At 37.0% G+C, this 18,459-nt stretch overlaps 2 protein-coding genes across 3 annotated transcripts in view; one reads left to right on the top strand and one right to left on the bottom strand.

Annotated features, from left to right (window-relative positions):
* Positions 1-2,746: 2,746 nt before the first annotated feature.
* Positions 2,747-5,864, bottom strand: rnf26 (ring finger protein 26). Its single transcript, XM_079824300.1, has one exon. The coding sequence runs from the start codon at positions 5,299-5,301 to the stop codon at positions 3,997-3,999; it is 1,305 nt and encodes a 434-aa protein (XP_079680426.1). The 5' UTR covers positions 5,302-5,864; the 3' UTR covers positions 2,747-3,996.
* The window catches only part of mcamb (melanoma cell adhesion molecule b), a 48,629-nt gene continuing 35,036 nt past the window's right edge, over positions 4,867-18,459 (top strand). For both annotated transcript variants that reach the window (XM_079824295.1, XM_079824296.1), the window contains exons 1-2: positions 4,867-5,149; positions 12,424-12,647. In XM_079824295.1, the coding sequence (XP_079680421.1) occupies positions 12,590-12,647 (58 nt within the window). In that variant the 5' untranslated portion in view covers positions 4,867-5,149; positions 12,424-12,589. The remainder of the gene's footprint in view (positions 5,150-12,423; positions 12,648-18,459) is intronic.

The raw sequence follows: 18,459 nt of genomic DNA on the forward strand, positions 1-18,459 counted from the left end.
TAAGGCTTAATATAATTTAAACGAATGAGTTCTAAAAAAAATTCACCCCCCTCACAGTTGTCATGAAGGGCAAAATTAGCTGTATAGACCAAAACCCCAATTTGTACCAGGCTGTAAACATGTGTTTTTCGGCTGTAAAGTTGGGCATTTTAACATGGGGCTCAGTGAGATTCTGCTCCCTGCAGTTTAAATCACTTCCGTATTGGCTTCAAGAGAAACTGGGGGAGGTTGCGCTTGGAATAACCCATTATCTTTTATGGACTGGAGTCATATAATTTTATTCTTTATCTCTAGAGCATATTACAATGTAGGTGAAGACACATCTACAGGCAAAGTGCAGTCATCGCATTAGCAATTATCAAAATATGGGGACACTTTTTTTAATGAGGGGCCTGTGCCCCAGTAAACGCCCCTGGATTTAAGTTTGTTGAACTTTGAACACACAAATTCACTGTGTTGACCAATAAAAAGCTGCTTAGGTTGAAAGTGACCTCTGAGTAAAGGTGCTGTGGTGTATTTCAATAACGAGGCAATGCGCGCGTTTTTACTGCGATCACATTTGCGGTTTCACAGCTAGTTTTGCTTCTTTCTGCCTCTATCCCGTTCTCCTGCTTTTCTGACTGTTTTTGTTCCAATACAAGTAGTTCCAATTTTCCCCAGGCTGCTGGCAGAGACTTACACAGAATGTTTTTGCAGTAACATTGAGACGAATGAGAGGTACATTTGTATCCTCCCTTTGTGCGGTTCATTTCCATGAGGTCATGGCCTGCCCCTTCACAGCTGTTAACCGAGCGCTTCAACCAGACAGAACCAAGCTCAGAAGGGTGTCTGAATCCAACTCCCAAATACTTTAATCATTAACCTTTACAACATTATTTTATTTATGACTGGCAGATCTTTATGCCATGTTATTTACACAAACTAGTACCATGGTACATGGCCAAAACCCATAACAATAACTAAACTCTATTTAAGTTAAAGTTAACTGACAGTAGTTCTTTGATTTTGGATTTTAAATAACATCATAAAATCTAATTTTTATGGTCTATTGCTTTTATTACGTCTGATTATGCATATCAGCAGGGGGCGTCGTTTCATTGTCCTTGTGGAATTTCAGAATGTCCTTGCAGATAGGCTACGCTGCTCTCTCTAAAACTTTTTTCGCTGGTGTCGCTGTTGACAGTGTTTTATGTTTTTGTAATATTTGTTTAGTATTTTACTTCACATGTCTCTTTTGGCTTCTCGGAGCACTCGCGGCTGGATTACTGGTTACATTTCCATTCATTAATATTTTTAGTTGTGTACTTTGCTCTAATAACAGCAGGGGGCGTTCATTCATCATCATAGCCACACTGATATACTAAATGCATTCAAAATAAAAGATTTAGCAAAGAATGGTCTAGTTCAAAAGTTATAGTAACAAAAAATATCTTTGTTTTAACAAGTTACTTTCCATTAACTCAATAGCTGCCAGTTTTAGACAAATCCTTGTGGAATTTCAGAATGTTTAATGAATGATAGGCGTAATGGAAGTCCCCTGTGCAGTGGAAGTCTCTGTGTGGGTGTGAGGAACTGCTGTTTTTCCCTCTTCTCATCCTCAGAGACAGGAACGTTCCCATTGACCCGAGGCAAGACTTCCTATTTGTAAGATAAACTCAAGATAGTCCACATATTGGTTCAGTGGACCCAGGGCCAGACACTGACATATACTGTGAAATGGATGAACTCTGAACTGAGTCTATTCTAGCTGTCCTATACTTGATAGATTAGAGTACATCCCTGCATCAGTATCAGGATCCCAAGTGCTCTAATTTTATTTTGTAAGTTTATAGAAATGTTTGGGATACAACATCATGCTTTTACTTTCTAAATGCAATACAAATAGCACTGGTTGGATTTACTCTAAAGGTGAACTGTAGTTTATTTTTATTTTAAGAAAATGATGTAATATTTTAGTATCTATTTTAGTGAATAATTAAAGGGCTGATGTTCCTTTAACATGGTCATTTATTTGAGGGTTAGTCAGAGGGTAGACTATTACACATAACAGCGAGCCAAGGTTAACTTGTAGCTGGAATCAAATCGATAAATCAATCAACAAACTTGTAAATCCTTTTTCATCTCCATTTTAAAAAATAGGAAGCTTTACACTGTGTTAAATTCATTATGGTGCCCCGCTTCCTAAGCTTTTAGTTATTTTTAAAGCATTGTTCTCAAGTATGCAGTTAGATAAAAACAGACATGAACACCGTATCCGAATGCATGTATTCAGGGATTTGCCTGAGTACTGTTTATAAGTGTACAACAATGTGAGATTCACATTTCCTCTTACTAAAAAAAGCTGGAATGTGGAGCTGTCCAGTGCTGAATGCGTCATCTTTTATACTTCAAGTGTAACGCTTGCATTTCACACACCTTATATCAAATAAACCAATTTGAAAAAGAATGATATTCCAGAGTTGAGACCATGTTAGTATTTCCATTCAATTGATTGGGATGTAGATAACACTGGATCAGTTTTTTTTTTGGAAAAGTCATGATCGCATGATTTGGAGGAAGTGGCCTCCGCTTCATAAGCTCTCACACCCACAATCAGCATCTTAAAATCTTAAGTTTATGCGCCGATCTCGGTGTAGAAGTGGGATAAGTCATTATCACAATCACAGGCATTGTTGTGAATTGCATTTTAGTCCAGTGACGAAACTAATACGAGTTGTGCTGAAGACAAAGACAATACGACCACAGAGTCAAATACTGTTTATTGTTCATCTGGATAGTCAATGAATGTTGTTTTAATATTATCCAGGCCTCTGGAGAGACACATCTGCTTTGCCCACAAACATCATCACTGGAGACCTTCATAGAAAACCAACATCTGCAGTACAAGAATACAAAAGGATTGGGGCTAAATTGTGGAATGAATGGGATGTTTAAAAACCTTAAAAGTACAACAATAAACCATGGGTTAGTGCTTATCACCTGCATTGAGCAGAATTGAGAGTGACAGAAATAATTAGGCACTATGTGGAGCTATATTTTTCAAAAGGACAAAACAGTTATGAATCTGCTTGCATGGGTCCTTTTTTTTCCTTTTCTCAAATGCACGTGATTGTCTTGCGCATTGTGCCTTTCTGAATGCAATTTGGGGTTTTAAAATATCATGCAAGACCAAAATAAATAAGATGAACCAGTAAGGTCTGTACCTTTTGTCTCTAATGTACAAGATGTTATCCAAAATAGTGATTTCTAACAACATCCACTGGACAAAGCCGAGCTAAAAGCCTTTCTGCGACTTGTTTTTTTTACCGGTAACCGAATTAAACTACTCTCTCGAAACAAAATACAAGCTCAAAATTTCGATTTGAAAATGCACTGATCAATACCATTTTAGCAGTGAGACAGCCTTAATGCTGTTCAATAATACATGACAAAAACATCATCAGATTGTTGAATGGCTTGTGAAATTATTGTAGTGAGTGACACTTGTTTACATAGTGCAAAATGGCTTTGGTGGAATGATTAAAAAGTATGCAAAGCAAAACACTGAACAAAGAAATCAATATGATGTTGTAGAAGTTCCCATGAAACCTTTGATCACCTTTACAGTCAGGCAAAAATTTTATTAAACGATTCATACTATAAGGCTCAATGTTAGTATCATACAAATGTTCCCATTATACACTCAATTAAACAAATTTTCCACCTTCACAATCAACGCCCTGTTTTTAATACAAAGCTTACATTCACGATATATTGCTGTATGAGAAAAATAGTGTTGCTTCTACAAGCTGATGAAAAAAGTGACAATGTATATAAAACCATAAGAAAACACGGTCACAGTCATCAGCCTCGCCCTTCGCAATTTATAAAAGGTTGTGAATCAAGTCTATTTACAAGCAATAGTAGTGGAATGGACAAAGACGAAAAGGACAGTTTCAAGAACAGTGCTGCTCAAATAACCTGAGGATGACAGAAACACATCCGTAAACGTTTCCCTCAGAGATACACGTCCATGGTCTGAAGGATCATGTGGCGGCACAGGGGGCAGTTGTGTTGGTAGATGGGCTGGCTCAGCAGAATGTTGGTGCAGTCTCTACACAAACACAAGTGACGGCACGGCAAAAGCACGACAGTCTTGGTGCTGTCCTGACAGATCACACACTTCTTCCTCTCCTCTTGCTCCTGCAGAAGATTCAGCAGGTTGTCCGCCGGAGGGCCTTTGCAACCGTCCTCAGACTGAGACTTTCGGAGCGGCCTGTGAGTGCTGGAGCTCGGAGGCGGCAGGTTTAGAGGATCGTCGGCTTGGATGGCGTCCTCAGGCGCGTTTTCCACCACCGGGTCTGCTGCGTTTAGGTCAACTTGAGGCTCAGGGTTGTGCTCGGGCTGTCTAACGTCCCTTTCCGCAGTCTCTCTCCTTGCAGGAACCACCAGGAGGCCTATCCGGCTGCGATGCCAGGCCAATCTCTGCCACACGTTCCTCTTGAGCACATAGAGACGGTGTAGAGCCCTTCGGAGTCGCGGCAGGACGGGCACGGTGTTGATGTAGTTGATTATGTGCAAAGATGCCCGTCTTGGGAGCGCTGGGTTCAGGTATATTGTGGCACACGTGATAATGACCAATGTGAGCATCAGTCCATAAGAGTTGAGCAGGAACACGCTCATGAAGATCTGGCAGACAGATCCCAGGAACTCCATGGCCAGTCTGCATGGTGTCCACAGCAGGATGGAGGTGCCAACGAGACTGCTGTACAGGAAGGTCAGCACAGTCAGGGTCAGCTCAAGAGCCTTCTGCAAAGGGCAGGACACCGCCTCCACAGTGCTGACCAACACGGAGTATAAATTTTGCGTGCCTATGAGAAGTAAGTTGATGATCGTGTTGACGAAATACAGCAACAGGCTGAACACAATGCCACAGCCTTCCCACGCCTGCCGTAGAAAACTGTGTCCCGACAGCAGGCCGCGGTGAAGAAGCTCTTTGGTGCGCAGTAGCAGATGTGAAGACAGGTATCCGATCATCTTGAAGCTTTCCAGCGTGCCTCCGAGCAGCTGCATCCAGCCTCCGACCATGTTATGGGTCACGACTGCCACTCCGTCCCTCATGGTGATGATGCAAAGCAGAGTGAGATTCCAGCACTCCGACACTGAATTTGTGAGTAGCATGGGCAGACTATTGACAAAGGAGATCACTGCCACCAACAGCTGAATTAATGAGCTGACAATCACAAAATTTAAATCCAGGAGGAGGCAAATGGCATCTATGCATTTTCCAATTGAGCTAAAAATAAGGCTCAGTAGACCCATAATAAGAATATCCGCTTGTGAAATGTCACCTCAGTTCGCCGTGATGGACTATATATCATCTGTCGTATTATGTGTGCTGTCAAACGACATGGTTCGGTCTGTAGTTTCACAAACAAACAGCTTTGGTAGCCAAGTTAGCTCGCGTGCTAACCCATTCGCGTCTTAACGTGTCGTCTCGGCTAACCACTTAAGATGCAAATAAAAGCAGTTCCAGTCGTATTATCGCTGAGCATTAGCTGGGAATTACATGTCCTCTGGTTTGGGCAGATACACTCATCCTAAACATGGTTAGCATCGTGAAGTAGCTGCTCACACATGGACGGGAACTTCTCGGCGGATGTTTACGTTTGAAAATCGAAACTGCTCATGTTGGCTGGTTGTACAGATCTGTATCCCAAGCTAATGTTCATTCTTAAAACACAGCGCAATCCAAGCGTCCTCGCTATTTTATGAAGCTCCGAGACGACTACAAACCCAGCAGCTTATTTCTTTGGATTATTAATGGGCTAGAATCGAAAGCGTCTCTCGCTCTGTTTCGGTCCGTTGTTTCCGCTTTACATCATGTGTTTGAAGTGGATCAACTCAGCGCTCGGGCTGCGCAGAAACGCGGCTGCAATTATTGATTATCATACGCATCACCACCTTTATTTTCGCCACCTTTCTGGTCATTTAGGTAGCATGATCTGATTATATTACAAATCGGGTTTTTTTGGCGAAATTATGGAGTTCAGAAAATTACATCATTCGTGATTGATTGATTGTTAGTTAAAACAAATACATCCGTATTGTATTGGCTGCTTGATTGAATCTGCCTTTTCCCCCAGGCATTTGGATTTTGTCGTTTTGTGTTTTAACATTTTCACGGGTTTGATTCAAATTCTCAACCAATGCCATCGCAACATAGAACTGATAACTATCACACAAAGAACAGTAGCTAATTAAAGGTTTAAAATTTGTATGTTGGTTTATTAAAACTATTTAAAACTAGAATAATCACCCCCCCCCCCCCCAAATCAAGTCTAAAAAATCCCAATATAATTTTGCTAGAAAGTTGTCGTGTGTTTAAAATGTTATAAATATTGATAAAATAGTCCTATATCAAATGGGCTAATACATGTTTGATATTTTATATTCATAAATTGTTATGTGTATCATAATTGTTTTCCTGTTTAGATTTAGATGACTCACTATCGGGATGTGTTATCACAAAATAAGTAAATACGTTTAAAAACATTTATATATATATATATATATATATATATATATATATATATATATATATATATATATATATATATATATATATATATATATATATATATATATATATATATTTATATATATATATATATATATATATATATATATATATATATATATATATATATATATATATATATATATATATATATATATATATATATATATATATATATATCATTTTTATTTTTTTTATTTTATTAAAAATAAAGATTGAATCTGGCTTTAAAAAAACAAACCTAAACTGAAAAATATTTACTGTAAAATGTGTGACAACTAGTCCCGGTCAAGTGAAATAATATTGTCTGCTCATTTGAATTGGACAAATAAACAAAATTATAATTTCCATTTATGCCAATTAAGACTCAAACCCGAAGAAAATATATGACTGATAATAGCTTATAATAAACAAAGGTACGGAGAATAGCCAGATTAGCTAGTGTTACACAATTTATGAATGGTTCCATTAATATTTAGAGGTGACATATCGAACCCCACAACTATTGTTCTGCTGAGCATTTGTCAGGGCCGGCAGGTCGAACACTGTTTAACCTTAGTTTGAGGCCAAGAAGACATTCTCAACTGAGGGCCTCTTGGGAAAATAAACAAACCACACTGATCTGAGGCCCCAATTGGAAGTAACAAAGCCTGAGAGAATAGATTTCCTTTGACAGATTTCCTTCTTCTATAGCATAAAGCAAAACATTACTGCTGTATTTTCCATTCCTACGGGTCACTTCCACACCATTAAACTCGATGACAGCCCTCAAGTGCTCATGTATGCTCCTTGCTACCTTGAGCGTTAAAAGAAACCTCCTCTCACGAGGGAAACAAAATACCGGTGAATTGATTTTGACAATAGGTCATTTTGTTGATAGCTGTTCTATTGTTTCAACTGACCCATGTCTTAAGATAACATGTATTTCCTCTCATATGTGACGATAGCTGTTGGATTCTGTTTAGACAACAACTTGAAAAAGTAGTTTTGAAAAGATGTGGGTTTCTTAGCACACATTTTGTGGAATTGAAGTTTTCCTTGTCCACTAAATATTCTAGAAACTTTAATGGGTTGATGGGTAGCCAGTCCTAGGCTACCATTCGCAATACCATTCATAAACATTTTGTCGCAACTTAATTACATTACATGCAGCCGATTTGGAAAATGGAACTTCATTTTATCCTCTTGTGTTGAGACTGCATGAATCATGTTTGTTGACAACCCTTAAAAAAGAAGATCGAAAAGAAGAGGCTACTTAAAAGTATAATTAAGTATACTAGTTTTGTAGTTGTGTTTACTCTTTTGATTGAGTAGTCTAATACATACTTTTTCACAGTTTTACATACTATCTTATAAACTTACACTGTTTGGAAATACTGGCATACAGAAAAAGAGGAATTTACTTTAAATCTACTCTTTATCTTTCTGGCTATCCGTGTTTTCACTGTTATACGGTAGGGGGCGCCATTACAATCTTCAGTACAGAATCTCCGGATCAAAACACAGGTAAATAAAAAGAAAGTGATAGACCGTGAACATAAAACATTAAACAGCATAGATATGAATCAAAACTGCCAAATGTTACCTAATGAAATGTTGACCCGGGGAGGGTTAACGAGTGGGAAGCTTTGGGGTGTTGACTCAATCTACTCCATCTATGTTTTGATCATTGTTCTGTTTGTTCAATGACCTTAATGCAAGGAAAACTTTTCCACACAATTAATTAAAGCTTGTTTAAACCCACAATTTTTGTTGAACAAATTTAATCAAAGTTTTGTAGAGCAGAAAGCTAAATGAGTTCAGGAAACCTTTCAAAAATTAGACTTAACCAAAATAACTATTGAAGCTCTTCCAGCTAATTGCTAACTAACAATGGCACATGGTAGCAAGCTAACAGGAAACGTTCATTGTTAGCCCATAAGCTAAGCTTCACTGTTCTCCACAAATGTAACCACAAAAACTACAACATAACAAATGTTCCTAAATTTTCAACATAAATGAACCTACACATTAACTAATATTTCCCTTTATTAAAAAAAATACATAAAATAACACATTTACTCTCTCATTCCAGTCCCATGCAAAGCATGATGGAAACTAAATCCACTGTTCAATTTCACTTCCATACAAAAAAATAAGTATACTTCAAGTTAATTTTATTAAGTAAAAGTAATGTGTATTCAATTTCACATTTTTATTGATACTTTTTTAAACATTTATAAAAAAAAAAACAATATTGTTTATACTGTTCATTCACTGTTAATATTCACAGTTTATGAAAAAAAATATCTCAAGTTTATGTGTTTGTTATTTAATTTGTTGTTTTTACCTTTTTTGTGTGATTTTTGGTGAATTTGACAGATTCCAATTAAGGTCGAATTGTAATGATAAAACCCATATTTCTAACCTAATAAGAGGGATAACTTGCAGTTGGTGCTGTGTTGGCTCAGGAAGTTTATCAAAAGCAAAATGAGGAGAACTATTAATAGGCACTCAGTTAGAGACAGACCAATGATGCAGTAATCCAGAAGCCTCTATGGGAAAACACAAACTCTCAACAGAAGAAACCACTGGTGTGCAGTCTGGTCACAACCTAGGCTACGACCTCACATACCACAGCAACCCACGGGCTCCAGCCAAGTTCAACACTTGAGTAAGCTTAAAAAGGAGCATAGGAAGGGAGCATGAAAGGGGTAGAGAAAATATTTAAATGTTCAAATGTACAATCCCTTGGGTTTATATAGTCTGTGAAAATTTGCCTTCCCAGCGATGTAATTTTAATCAGGGCGTGATCCTTCTGCATCCGACTCAAACAAAGGAAATGCTGCTTAGTGGTGCAAAAGATTCTGAGATATGCAAGCCCATGAAGGCTAACATATTTATTTCACGCCGCCATGATAGAGAGAGATAGAGAAAATAAATAGGTATATACACATACACACATACATAACTTTAACTTAAAACAAAAAGTATTGTTATATTATTAATATACAATAATATATTAATTATGTTATATATAAATATGTATTACCAAAAGACCAGTTCAAACATTCTTCATACAACTTGTTATTTATCTTCCTATCACCACAGAAACAGCATTTTTGCCATGATGAAGATCACTGATGTCAATCTTTTTAAAACAAACCCTGTTTTTGTGCAGACTCTATTACAGATAGGACCCTAAATGTCTTCTGCTCCCTGCCCTTGAGCCCCTTGACTCTTTAGACGTTCACAGCCACCACCCTTGTGTTTAACAGACAATAGCCCCTCTCATAAAAGCAGACAACTCCAGAAAAAATATTCCCCAGCGTCCAGAATGGAAAGAATGACTTCTTTCCTATACTTCCTTCCTGTCGTCGAAGGAAAAGCATGGTTCTTTCCACCACTTCAAGAAAGCAAGACAATGATATGAAGGCTTCACAGATGCCTTATCATCAGTCAATCTATTATAAGTTGCAACAGGATTGAAGTCTTCATTCAGTCATGTGAATAGTTCTAATTGCAGAGCAACACATTGTGTTAAGCAGAGCGTGTCTAACATGATCCACCTTTAATGGACTGAGAAGAGAGACGTGCCCAGCTCGTCTAAATTTTGTATTTATCTTGTCTTAGTTTAAACATGTTCATGCAAAGGCATTTTAAAACAACGATCATTCACATAACGATAGTCCTTAAAAAAAAATTTCATTTAGTGAATACCCTATTTCCATCATATGAAGGTATATCTCAGGAGACAGGAAGTGAAGCTAACATTGGATTTGGACGTGCCTTGATGCCTTCCTACCTTGGAATGCATCATCTGAAGGCAGTCTTTTTAAGCTTTCGGACACAGCCATTGAACATGTTCCACTAATGTTTGACAACCAGGAAGTGTGCAAATCTTTTATTTAGTGCCAACATATTATCTTTTGAACAGCATATCTTTTAACCCTATTTAAACTATAACTTCTTTTTGTGAAATGTTTTGTTTGAAAAATGCATTTGATCTTTCTTGAAATGGTTTGATATTGATATCTGTTGCATTTTCATTCATATATTTTAAGTGATTCTATGCTTTTATGAGGTTAGACTTATAGGCTAGGAATGAAGAATTTATTTCAGGAATATAATTTAAACCAAAGCAATTGGATATTTTTTTGCCAACCTGACACAGATCTTGTACGAAAAATGTACTTTGATATATGAAGTGATATAAAATGTGACCAACTGAATTTGCATCTCTTGTTTTCAGTCAGCAGAGTACCGCCACACTCTCCTGCAGGTGTGCAAACATTACCCGAGGTTTTCAGAGCTCAGCTGTCAACATCCTACTCACAAACTACAGCCAACAACCTACCTTACTTTGACGAATGCTGCCTTCACTTGATTCTTTCATACTGAGCTCTCAACCTAAAAATGTGTATCTCAAAAGGGATCTGACTGGGCTGCTCATGTGAGGGGATAAACCATGTCAAATTGATTCTTGACTGTAGTCCCACAGGAAATCTTCAGCCTATTTTCAAATACATATTCCTTGGTTTGTCTTGTAATTAGTTCTCAGCAGTAGATCATAGGATGGATAATTAGATTACAGGCTCTCTGAATCTGTTTTTCATCCACTAATGGTAGACAGTTAAAAAAAAGTCAATTTAGAAACTATTTAAAAAGCCAACTAAAAGGCTCATTATCAAGAACAATAGCATTTATAATGACTGTTGATAAATATAGAAAGCACTGATTAAGACTTCAGACTCCATCGATTAAATAAATATCAGGTCAAGCTATCGCTCACAATTTCAAGAGACATACCAAATCTCTTTTTCACAAATTTATTGAACAAAATTATCCATGGGGAAATATCTTTGTTGGAAGTTTAGAAGTCATGCTCTTCTCAACAAATATAAAATGCAAGAATATTCCAGGAGACCTTCTTTTGCTTTGCCTTAATGGGTTAGTGTTCTTTTGTCTATCATCAGACAGTTGAACAAGAATTGTGTGCAGATTAGCATGAAAGCCAATGCTATCCAAGAAGAACATAACTCCCACTGCCAGTCCAACGTTTGCCCAAAGACCATGTGGATGAGCCAGGTTTCATGGACAGATGAATTTGCCTACACAAAAATATAACTTTTTGGTTTAAATGAGAATTTTGGGCTGATATAATAAGCCAATGACAATTTACATTTGATGGCTTATAATAGATAAATATTAATATAAAATGAATTATGATGAATATAAAAAATGGAATATATTCATATGAATATTTTATATTTAGTCTAAATAAATTGTAAACTAATTTAAAAGTACTCATTGTAAAGAGATCACAACATTATACTGTACCATATATTAATTTTGAAACAGTGTTATTAAATGATCTGTGTTTTTGTTTTAAAGAAGTGTGTACCTAAAATAAGCAATATATCTAATATTGTCATTTGGCAAGCGACTAACCAATATTGTTCAAGCTAAATGAGAAGCTACATCAAGTCAAGGTTAGCACAACAGAGAGTCCAGCATAAAACAACCCCAAAAACACAAGCCTTGAATAGTTGAAGCAGAAGAAATGTAATGCTTTTGGAATGGCAAAATTAAAGTCCCGACCTTAACCAACAGAAATGTTGTGGAAGAACTTGAACAAAGCAGTTTATGCAGGGATGCCTGACAACATCACTGAATTGAAGCAGTGTTTGAAGATGAATGGGTCAAATTCCTTCCAGCTGAAGTGAAATTTATGCAGAAAGTTTTCACAAACTGTATACGTATAGCCCCCCCCCACCCCCCACCCCCCCAAAAAAACAAAAAAACAAAACAAAACTCTATACGCTGATATGACAATCATATTTTCGATTGAAATCTTGCCAATGTCCGTGTTTCATGTGCTTTAGTGTTGCAGTGTGGCATGTAGGGCGCAGCCCACTAGGTTCCTCCCACTCGTCTCTCTGCACTTCACGCGCACTCTGTGCAAACATCTGCCCTCTCTGATGATCTACAGGACACTTCAGCTCTCCAGCGCGCTCAAACTCCTCACATCAAACCTCGGATCAGGAAGACATGACCCTCCGTTATATCGCGCCGTTGGTCGTGGGGCTGATCGTCCTCACGTGCAAAAGTAAGTCAAAGTTTCTAAATTGTGCATGGCAGTATACTTTACAACAGAAATGGTGAGATGCGTTCATCGTTCATGAGAATTTACGAGAACATTGTACATGAATGTAATGCATTCACAATGTAAAGGCTGAACACAATTCATGCTGCATCTGTGGTGATAAAGGCTTAACTAGCCTATTCAAATTCTTGATGAGAATTTGATTGTAATTTAAACTAATGGTCTTCAAAAGCAAACTAATTGATGGTTCAGATCATAAAAACGAGTATAGAGTGATTATTATATTGTATATAAATGTAAAGTTTGCAAATACGTTGCAAGAAATGATTCAACAAAATTACCAACACCCCACATGCAGATTTGAATGCAAAGAAAGTGAAATAATAAGCTGATTTCAACTTTTCTAAGTAGCCTAGTCTGAGTATTCAGTATTTCATCTTGATGTTCTTAGTCAGTAATTGGCCAAAAATGCGCAATTAACTTTAATGATCTTTAAAAGCCACTTTCATTTCATTTATTTATACATTTATTATTTGCTATGTAGACTGTTTTCAGTTTTAGAAGGTTGACGTTTTTTAACACTTTGATAATTCTCCTAATTTTTATGCATTTCAATTTAGTAGACAAAGACACAGTGTTATTACTTGGATAAAACAACATTATTGTAGCATTATGGATAAGCGAAGGAGTCAGAGCAGTGAAAGGAGTTTTGTGGCTGACACAGTAGCAGGTCTATGTCATTCCTTTCACGTGGTCTGTGGTTAGATAACGTTTTTTAAGACTATTTACCACGAGATGATCTAATTTGTAATGAATCACTGGATCTTGCAGATGTGTTTTATAATAGTGTTGAATATATGATGGAGTGGACTACTACTTCATTCTTTGTATAATTAGACGTGAGAATAGGAAGGAACTGCATGCCCTCCAAGTGGCATTTTCTTTGTTAAGAAGCATCTGTTAAATGACGTTTGAGTTCCTAGTCTGACATTGTTTCTCTCCCCCTTTAATCTCCACATCTGTGCTGAACTTCCTCACTTTCTTAATTTTTACTTTTTTTTTTTTTTGCGTAATTATCCCCTCTTCCGCTGACCACTATTCATGCTTTTCCTTATTGTACTGACCTCCTGTTTCAGCCTCCTGCTTTTCTCCTCCTCCAGATAAACCGACTTCCTTTCCTGCACTTCCTTACCTTTTGAGTTCTGACCTAATCTGTAGTGTAGCACATCACATCCTTCTGCCTTTGAACTGGTGTTGCTGATTTATAAACGGTCAACTGCTTTACATTCTGCTTTTCCAAAAGAAACAAGGGCCAACATACAATCAGATCAGTAGTCAAAAATAAATGGACTGTCTTGTCTGTTTTGGTGCTCTTGATTTTTATCTGTGTAATTTATCCATAACTGTTCCCAGTGATTCTTAATGTGCAGCACTTTTGCCATTGCAGCATTTTATCTCTTTAATTAGGGAATCCTGTTATTGATACTATTCAGGATAGCCAGCCCATAGTTTGGACCATTTTAGAGTTACTATTCCAAGTTGGTTGAATGCATCACTGTGCACATTATTCAAGATAATACATGAGATTAAATAGCACATAGATTCAGAGATGTTTATTAGACAACAATAAATTCAGCATTTTTTTAGCCAGATGGATCTCCTTCCCCATGGTCACATTTCAAAAGGAAGTAGTGGCTACTCTGTTAACATGTTCTCCTGAATGTGATGCCAAAATTCCAATTGTGTTTGCTGGTGTTTTGCAGCTGTCTTGTTCTTTGTCAGATTCTGGGGGTTTGAACGTAGCTTGTGTGAAGTGCATACAGTGAACAAAGCTTCAGTGATGTTTTGAAGAGATGTCTCCCTCTCTGAGTCATTGAAAGACTTTCAACACTTGGATCTCAACATTTTAGCTCATAAAGAAACAAAGTGCCTTTCTCGACACCATCTAATTAAGGGTTAAAGGCCATTTTCTATCTCAGGGCAGTATCAGAGATGATGTGCGTTTACTCTAACAAAGGCATGTAGTAAAACACTAAAGGTCTTTGTATTTAATTGTACAAATAGGTTATACGGGAGTAAGCATGCTAGCAGTGCTAAAATTGTCTTTTAAGTGTATAAGCTCCAATGATCATTAATTTAAAACAGTCATGGCATTAGAGTCAGTTATATATAATATATTTATATTGAATATGTTTATATTTAGTCAGAATATATTTAAATTGTTGTCTTGAGATTGAAGCTGATGTACTTCTAGTCAATAATAGAGTTGTGTTGCACTACTTTTTCTTTCTATGTAAAATATGAAATTGTAAAACATGAATACTACAATACAACTGTTCAAAAGTTTGGAATCAGTAAGTAATTACTGTAATTACAATATTACAGTTTAAAATGACCTTTTTCTCTTTTATTATATTTTAAAATGTGATTTATTCCTGTGATTTTTCAGCAGCCATTACACCAGTCTTCAGTCACATGATCCTTCAGAAATCATCAATGATTTGCTGATTAAGAAACAAAACTTGCGCAGTGAAAATCGTAATACATTTTTTTCTGGATTCTTTGATGAATAGAAAGTTCAAAAGAACAGTATTTATTTGAAATATAATTTTGTATCAATGTAAAAATCTGTCCTTTTGATCAATTTAATGCATCCTTGCTGAATAAAAGTAATTTTTTGAGCTTATCCTAACAGGGCTCCAGACTAACTTTTTTCACCAGGAGCACAGTGGCCCCCAACTGAAAATTTTAGGGGCACAACCAGAAAATTTAGGGGCGCACACCGTAAATCAACATGCTAACCAAATCTACTAATTTCCAATTTTTAATTTCGGTTCTTTTTATTATACTTTACCGTTTACCGTAATATATATATATATAATTTTTTTTTTTTTTTTTTTTTTTTAAGAAAAAAAAAACATAATTAAGAACATAATTAACATGGCTTTATAATCTGAAAAGTAAAATATCTATAGCAAAAGAAACAGCAATGTTTGAACAAAAATATAAAACATCTATTTGTAAATGGACCAGTGTGCAGGCATTCGGAAGGTCTGCTAACATTAATATTACTTAGAAAGAACAAACCTACAATAAAGTAATGAACTGTAAAATAACACTGCATAGTTTTCACTGTATAAATTGATAGATTAACGCTTATAAAAGCTAAAGTTATTCATTCAAGAGATGTGAATATTTTCTATTTGCCTTTTGTTCGATTTGAATGAATGGCTCAATCGTCAGCAGGTTTATTAGACGCTGCCCCTTTAAGACAGAACGCTGAACTAATAATATCATATTCTCCTATTTCTCCAAACTATTTACGCCCATTTAAGATATAAAATGTTAAAGTAACTACTCTCCAATCCGGTCATTCTGACACAGGCTATTTGTTGTGTATTTGATGGTTTAGACGCGCACACAAAGCCTAAAATATAAAGTGCAAATCGGTCCATTTCACAGCACACACACATAAGCCGCCTTGAAGTTGGAAACAGCGTCTCTTGCGCGGATTATTGTGCATTTAATAGCTCTTTATTATCAAACACATCCCGCAGTTTAGCAACTGTAGAGACTGCAGTTTACAACAATCACTGATTCTGACGTTAAGTTTAGGTTTAGGGAGAAATGACAGCGCAAGGCTGTGAAGGGAAGGAAGTCGCGCTCGACGGAACACGGCTATAGGAATAGTTTTACCTCATATCATCTTTTTATAATTCTTGGAAGCCGAAATCGAAAATAAAATAAAATTAATATCACAGCACATCCCTAAAGTTTAAGCAGACTAAACTTTTGTGTAGTTCTCTTGGCCATCGTCACTCATTAAGCTGACTGTGTGTTTCGTTGGCTGGAGCTCCACGTGAGAGCGCTCGCTCGCTTTCTCTCTCTTCTGGATTGCGAATAGCAAAAATCCATCACGGACAAATGGTTTAATATTATCTCATATAGAAACGGCTGGCAAAGATAGAATTTGCCAGATATAACGTCTATCAATTATAAATAGTAAGTGTATTTTATTAATTTCTCCAGTACCGACAGCAGGCAAATTTAATGGTCGCACATGTGCGACTGGATGTTAAATTCAGTCGCACACTCTCAAATTTTAGTCGCAAAATGCGACCATTTGGTCGCAGTCTGGAGCCCTGCCTAAACCTTTAAATGGCTTGTATATTCTAAACAAAATGTAACAATGTAAAAGGCACATGTTTTTTATTCTTTCTTAATATTGAGTTGCGGTCTTTGTCATCATTCATGGCAAAGCTGTATATCATTCTGCTCATCTGGATAAATGAAACTAACGCTACTTTTATATCTCTCGTATCACTCTGCGGACTCACACTCCTTTGTAAACTGGCACCATCTTGCATCTCTGTTATTGGTGCAGAGACCAAGGACATTTACATAGCTACGTCATAAAGCATAATATGTTTGTTGCAAACAGAAGGTTGTTTAGGGAAGTTTTATTTTATTTATGTCATCTGTGAGGTTAAAAAATAAACTGTGCTATAGCAATGACCATTTCAGATATGACCGTTCCCTCTGTCTGAGCTTTTTGTGTTCAGATTCCAGGCTTAAAATCACTTTCCCTTTTCAGAATGAGCGTGCAGTCAAACCTTGTGCAGGAACCAATCAGAAAGAATCATTCCTCGAGACTGAAGCACATGTCATTACTGATGGTTACTGTATGCCTTGCATTCAGTGTGTGGTACAGTATTTGTTGTTGATGAGAGGCATTCTGGGTCTGAGCCCTGGTTTATTTGAGTGATGGATAGCAGCTGACCATCCATTAGTGTTCAATCACTGTGCTCGACTGAGAGTCATTTCCCCTTCATACTGCTCTCTGTTTCTGCTGTTCTCTAGTGTGGCCACTTGCCTCTCGGTTTCCAGGAATAATCTGTATGCTTATTATGCATGAATATGTATTACTTTTCCACTCTATCCATATCCATCCTCTAAATATTGGTCCTTATAACAGAAGAAGAAACCTGCTCCTGCGTATGAAATTCTGTGTCTATCAGTGTTGTATAAATATGTGTCTGGGTAATGCGGTATGTTGAGATTAAACTGACACAATCCAGATCTCTGCTAGCATATAAAGCCCTGCACTTTTGTTAAACTATTGCTATATAAACTGAAGTTTGAAGGCATGGCTTGTATTCAGGAAAAGTCATTATTGCATTTCGACAAGCTTGTTTCCCATTTTTTGCAGTTTTATGAGGAGATAATTTAATCAAATTTAAGGGCCCTACCATACACCCAGCGCAATGCGCCGCCAGGCGCGACGCAAGAGTTTTTTGCCAATTTCAACCCAACGCAGTCATAATTTTCACGTCCAGTGCCGCGTTGTTTAAATAGCAAAAGCATTTGCGCCCATGGGCGTGCTCGTCTGAAAACGAGGTGTGTTCAGGCTCATTGTTGTCACGTTGCTATTTTGAGGCAACTGAAATCGATTGCGCCCTTAGTAATTGTGCCTATAGGCGGGTCCACAACGCGCAAACTTTGCTTATTACACACACAGGGACGTGCAGCAGCACACAAACATTTTTAAATATGAAAAATTAACGGATTCAAATGTAAAAGATTATTATTGTGTACATAAATATAAAAATGCCTATGTCATAATGGATAGTCATTACATGTATCAGAATTATTTGCAGTAATGACAAGCAAGCAGGCGTCATTGGACGAGCAGATCCGTTTCCGTGCTAGAGAAGCATTCAGTTTTTCCACTTGCAAATTCCACTTGAGACTCTGATTGGTTTATTGCACGTTACGCCCAAAACACACCCATTACTCATTAAGAGAATAGGTACAA

The sequence above is a fragment of the Gobio gobio genome (assembly GCF_949357685.1).
Source record: "Gobio gobio genome assembly, chromosome: 8".
In the NCBI taxonomy this organism is placed as follows: Eukaryota; Metazoa; Chordata; class Actinopteri; order Cypriniformes; family Gobionidae; genus Gobio; species Gobio gobio.

Coding starts and splice junctions, on each gene's coding strand:
- rnf26 (XM_079824300.1), bottom strand. CDS start 5,301: ATGGGTCTACTGAGCCTTATTTTTAGCTCAATTGGAAAATGCATAGAT.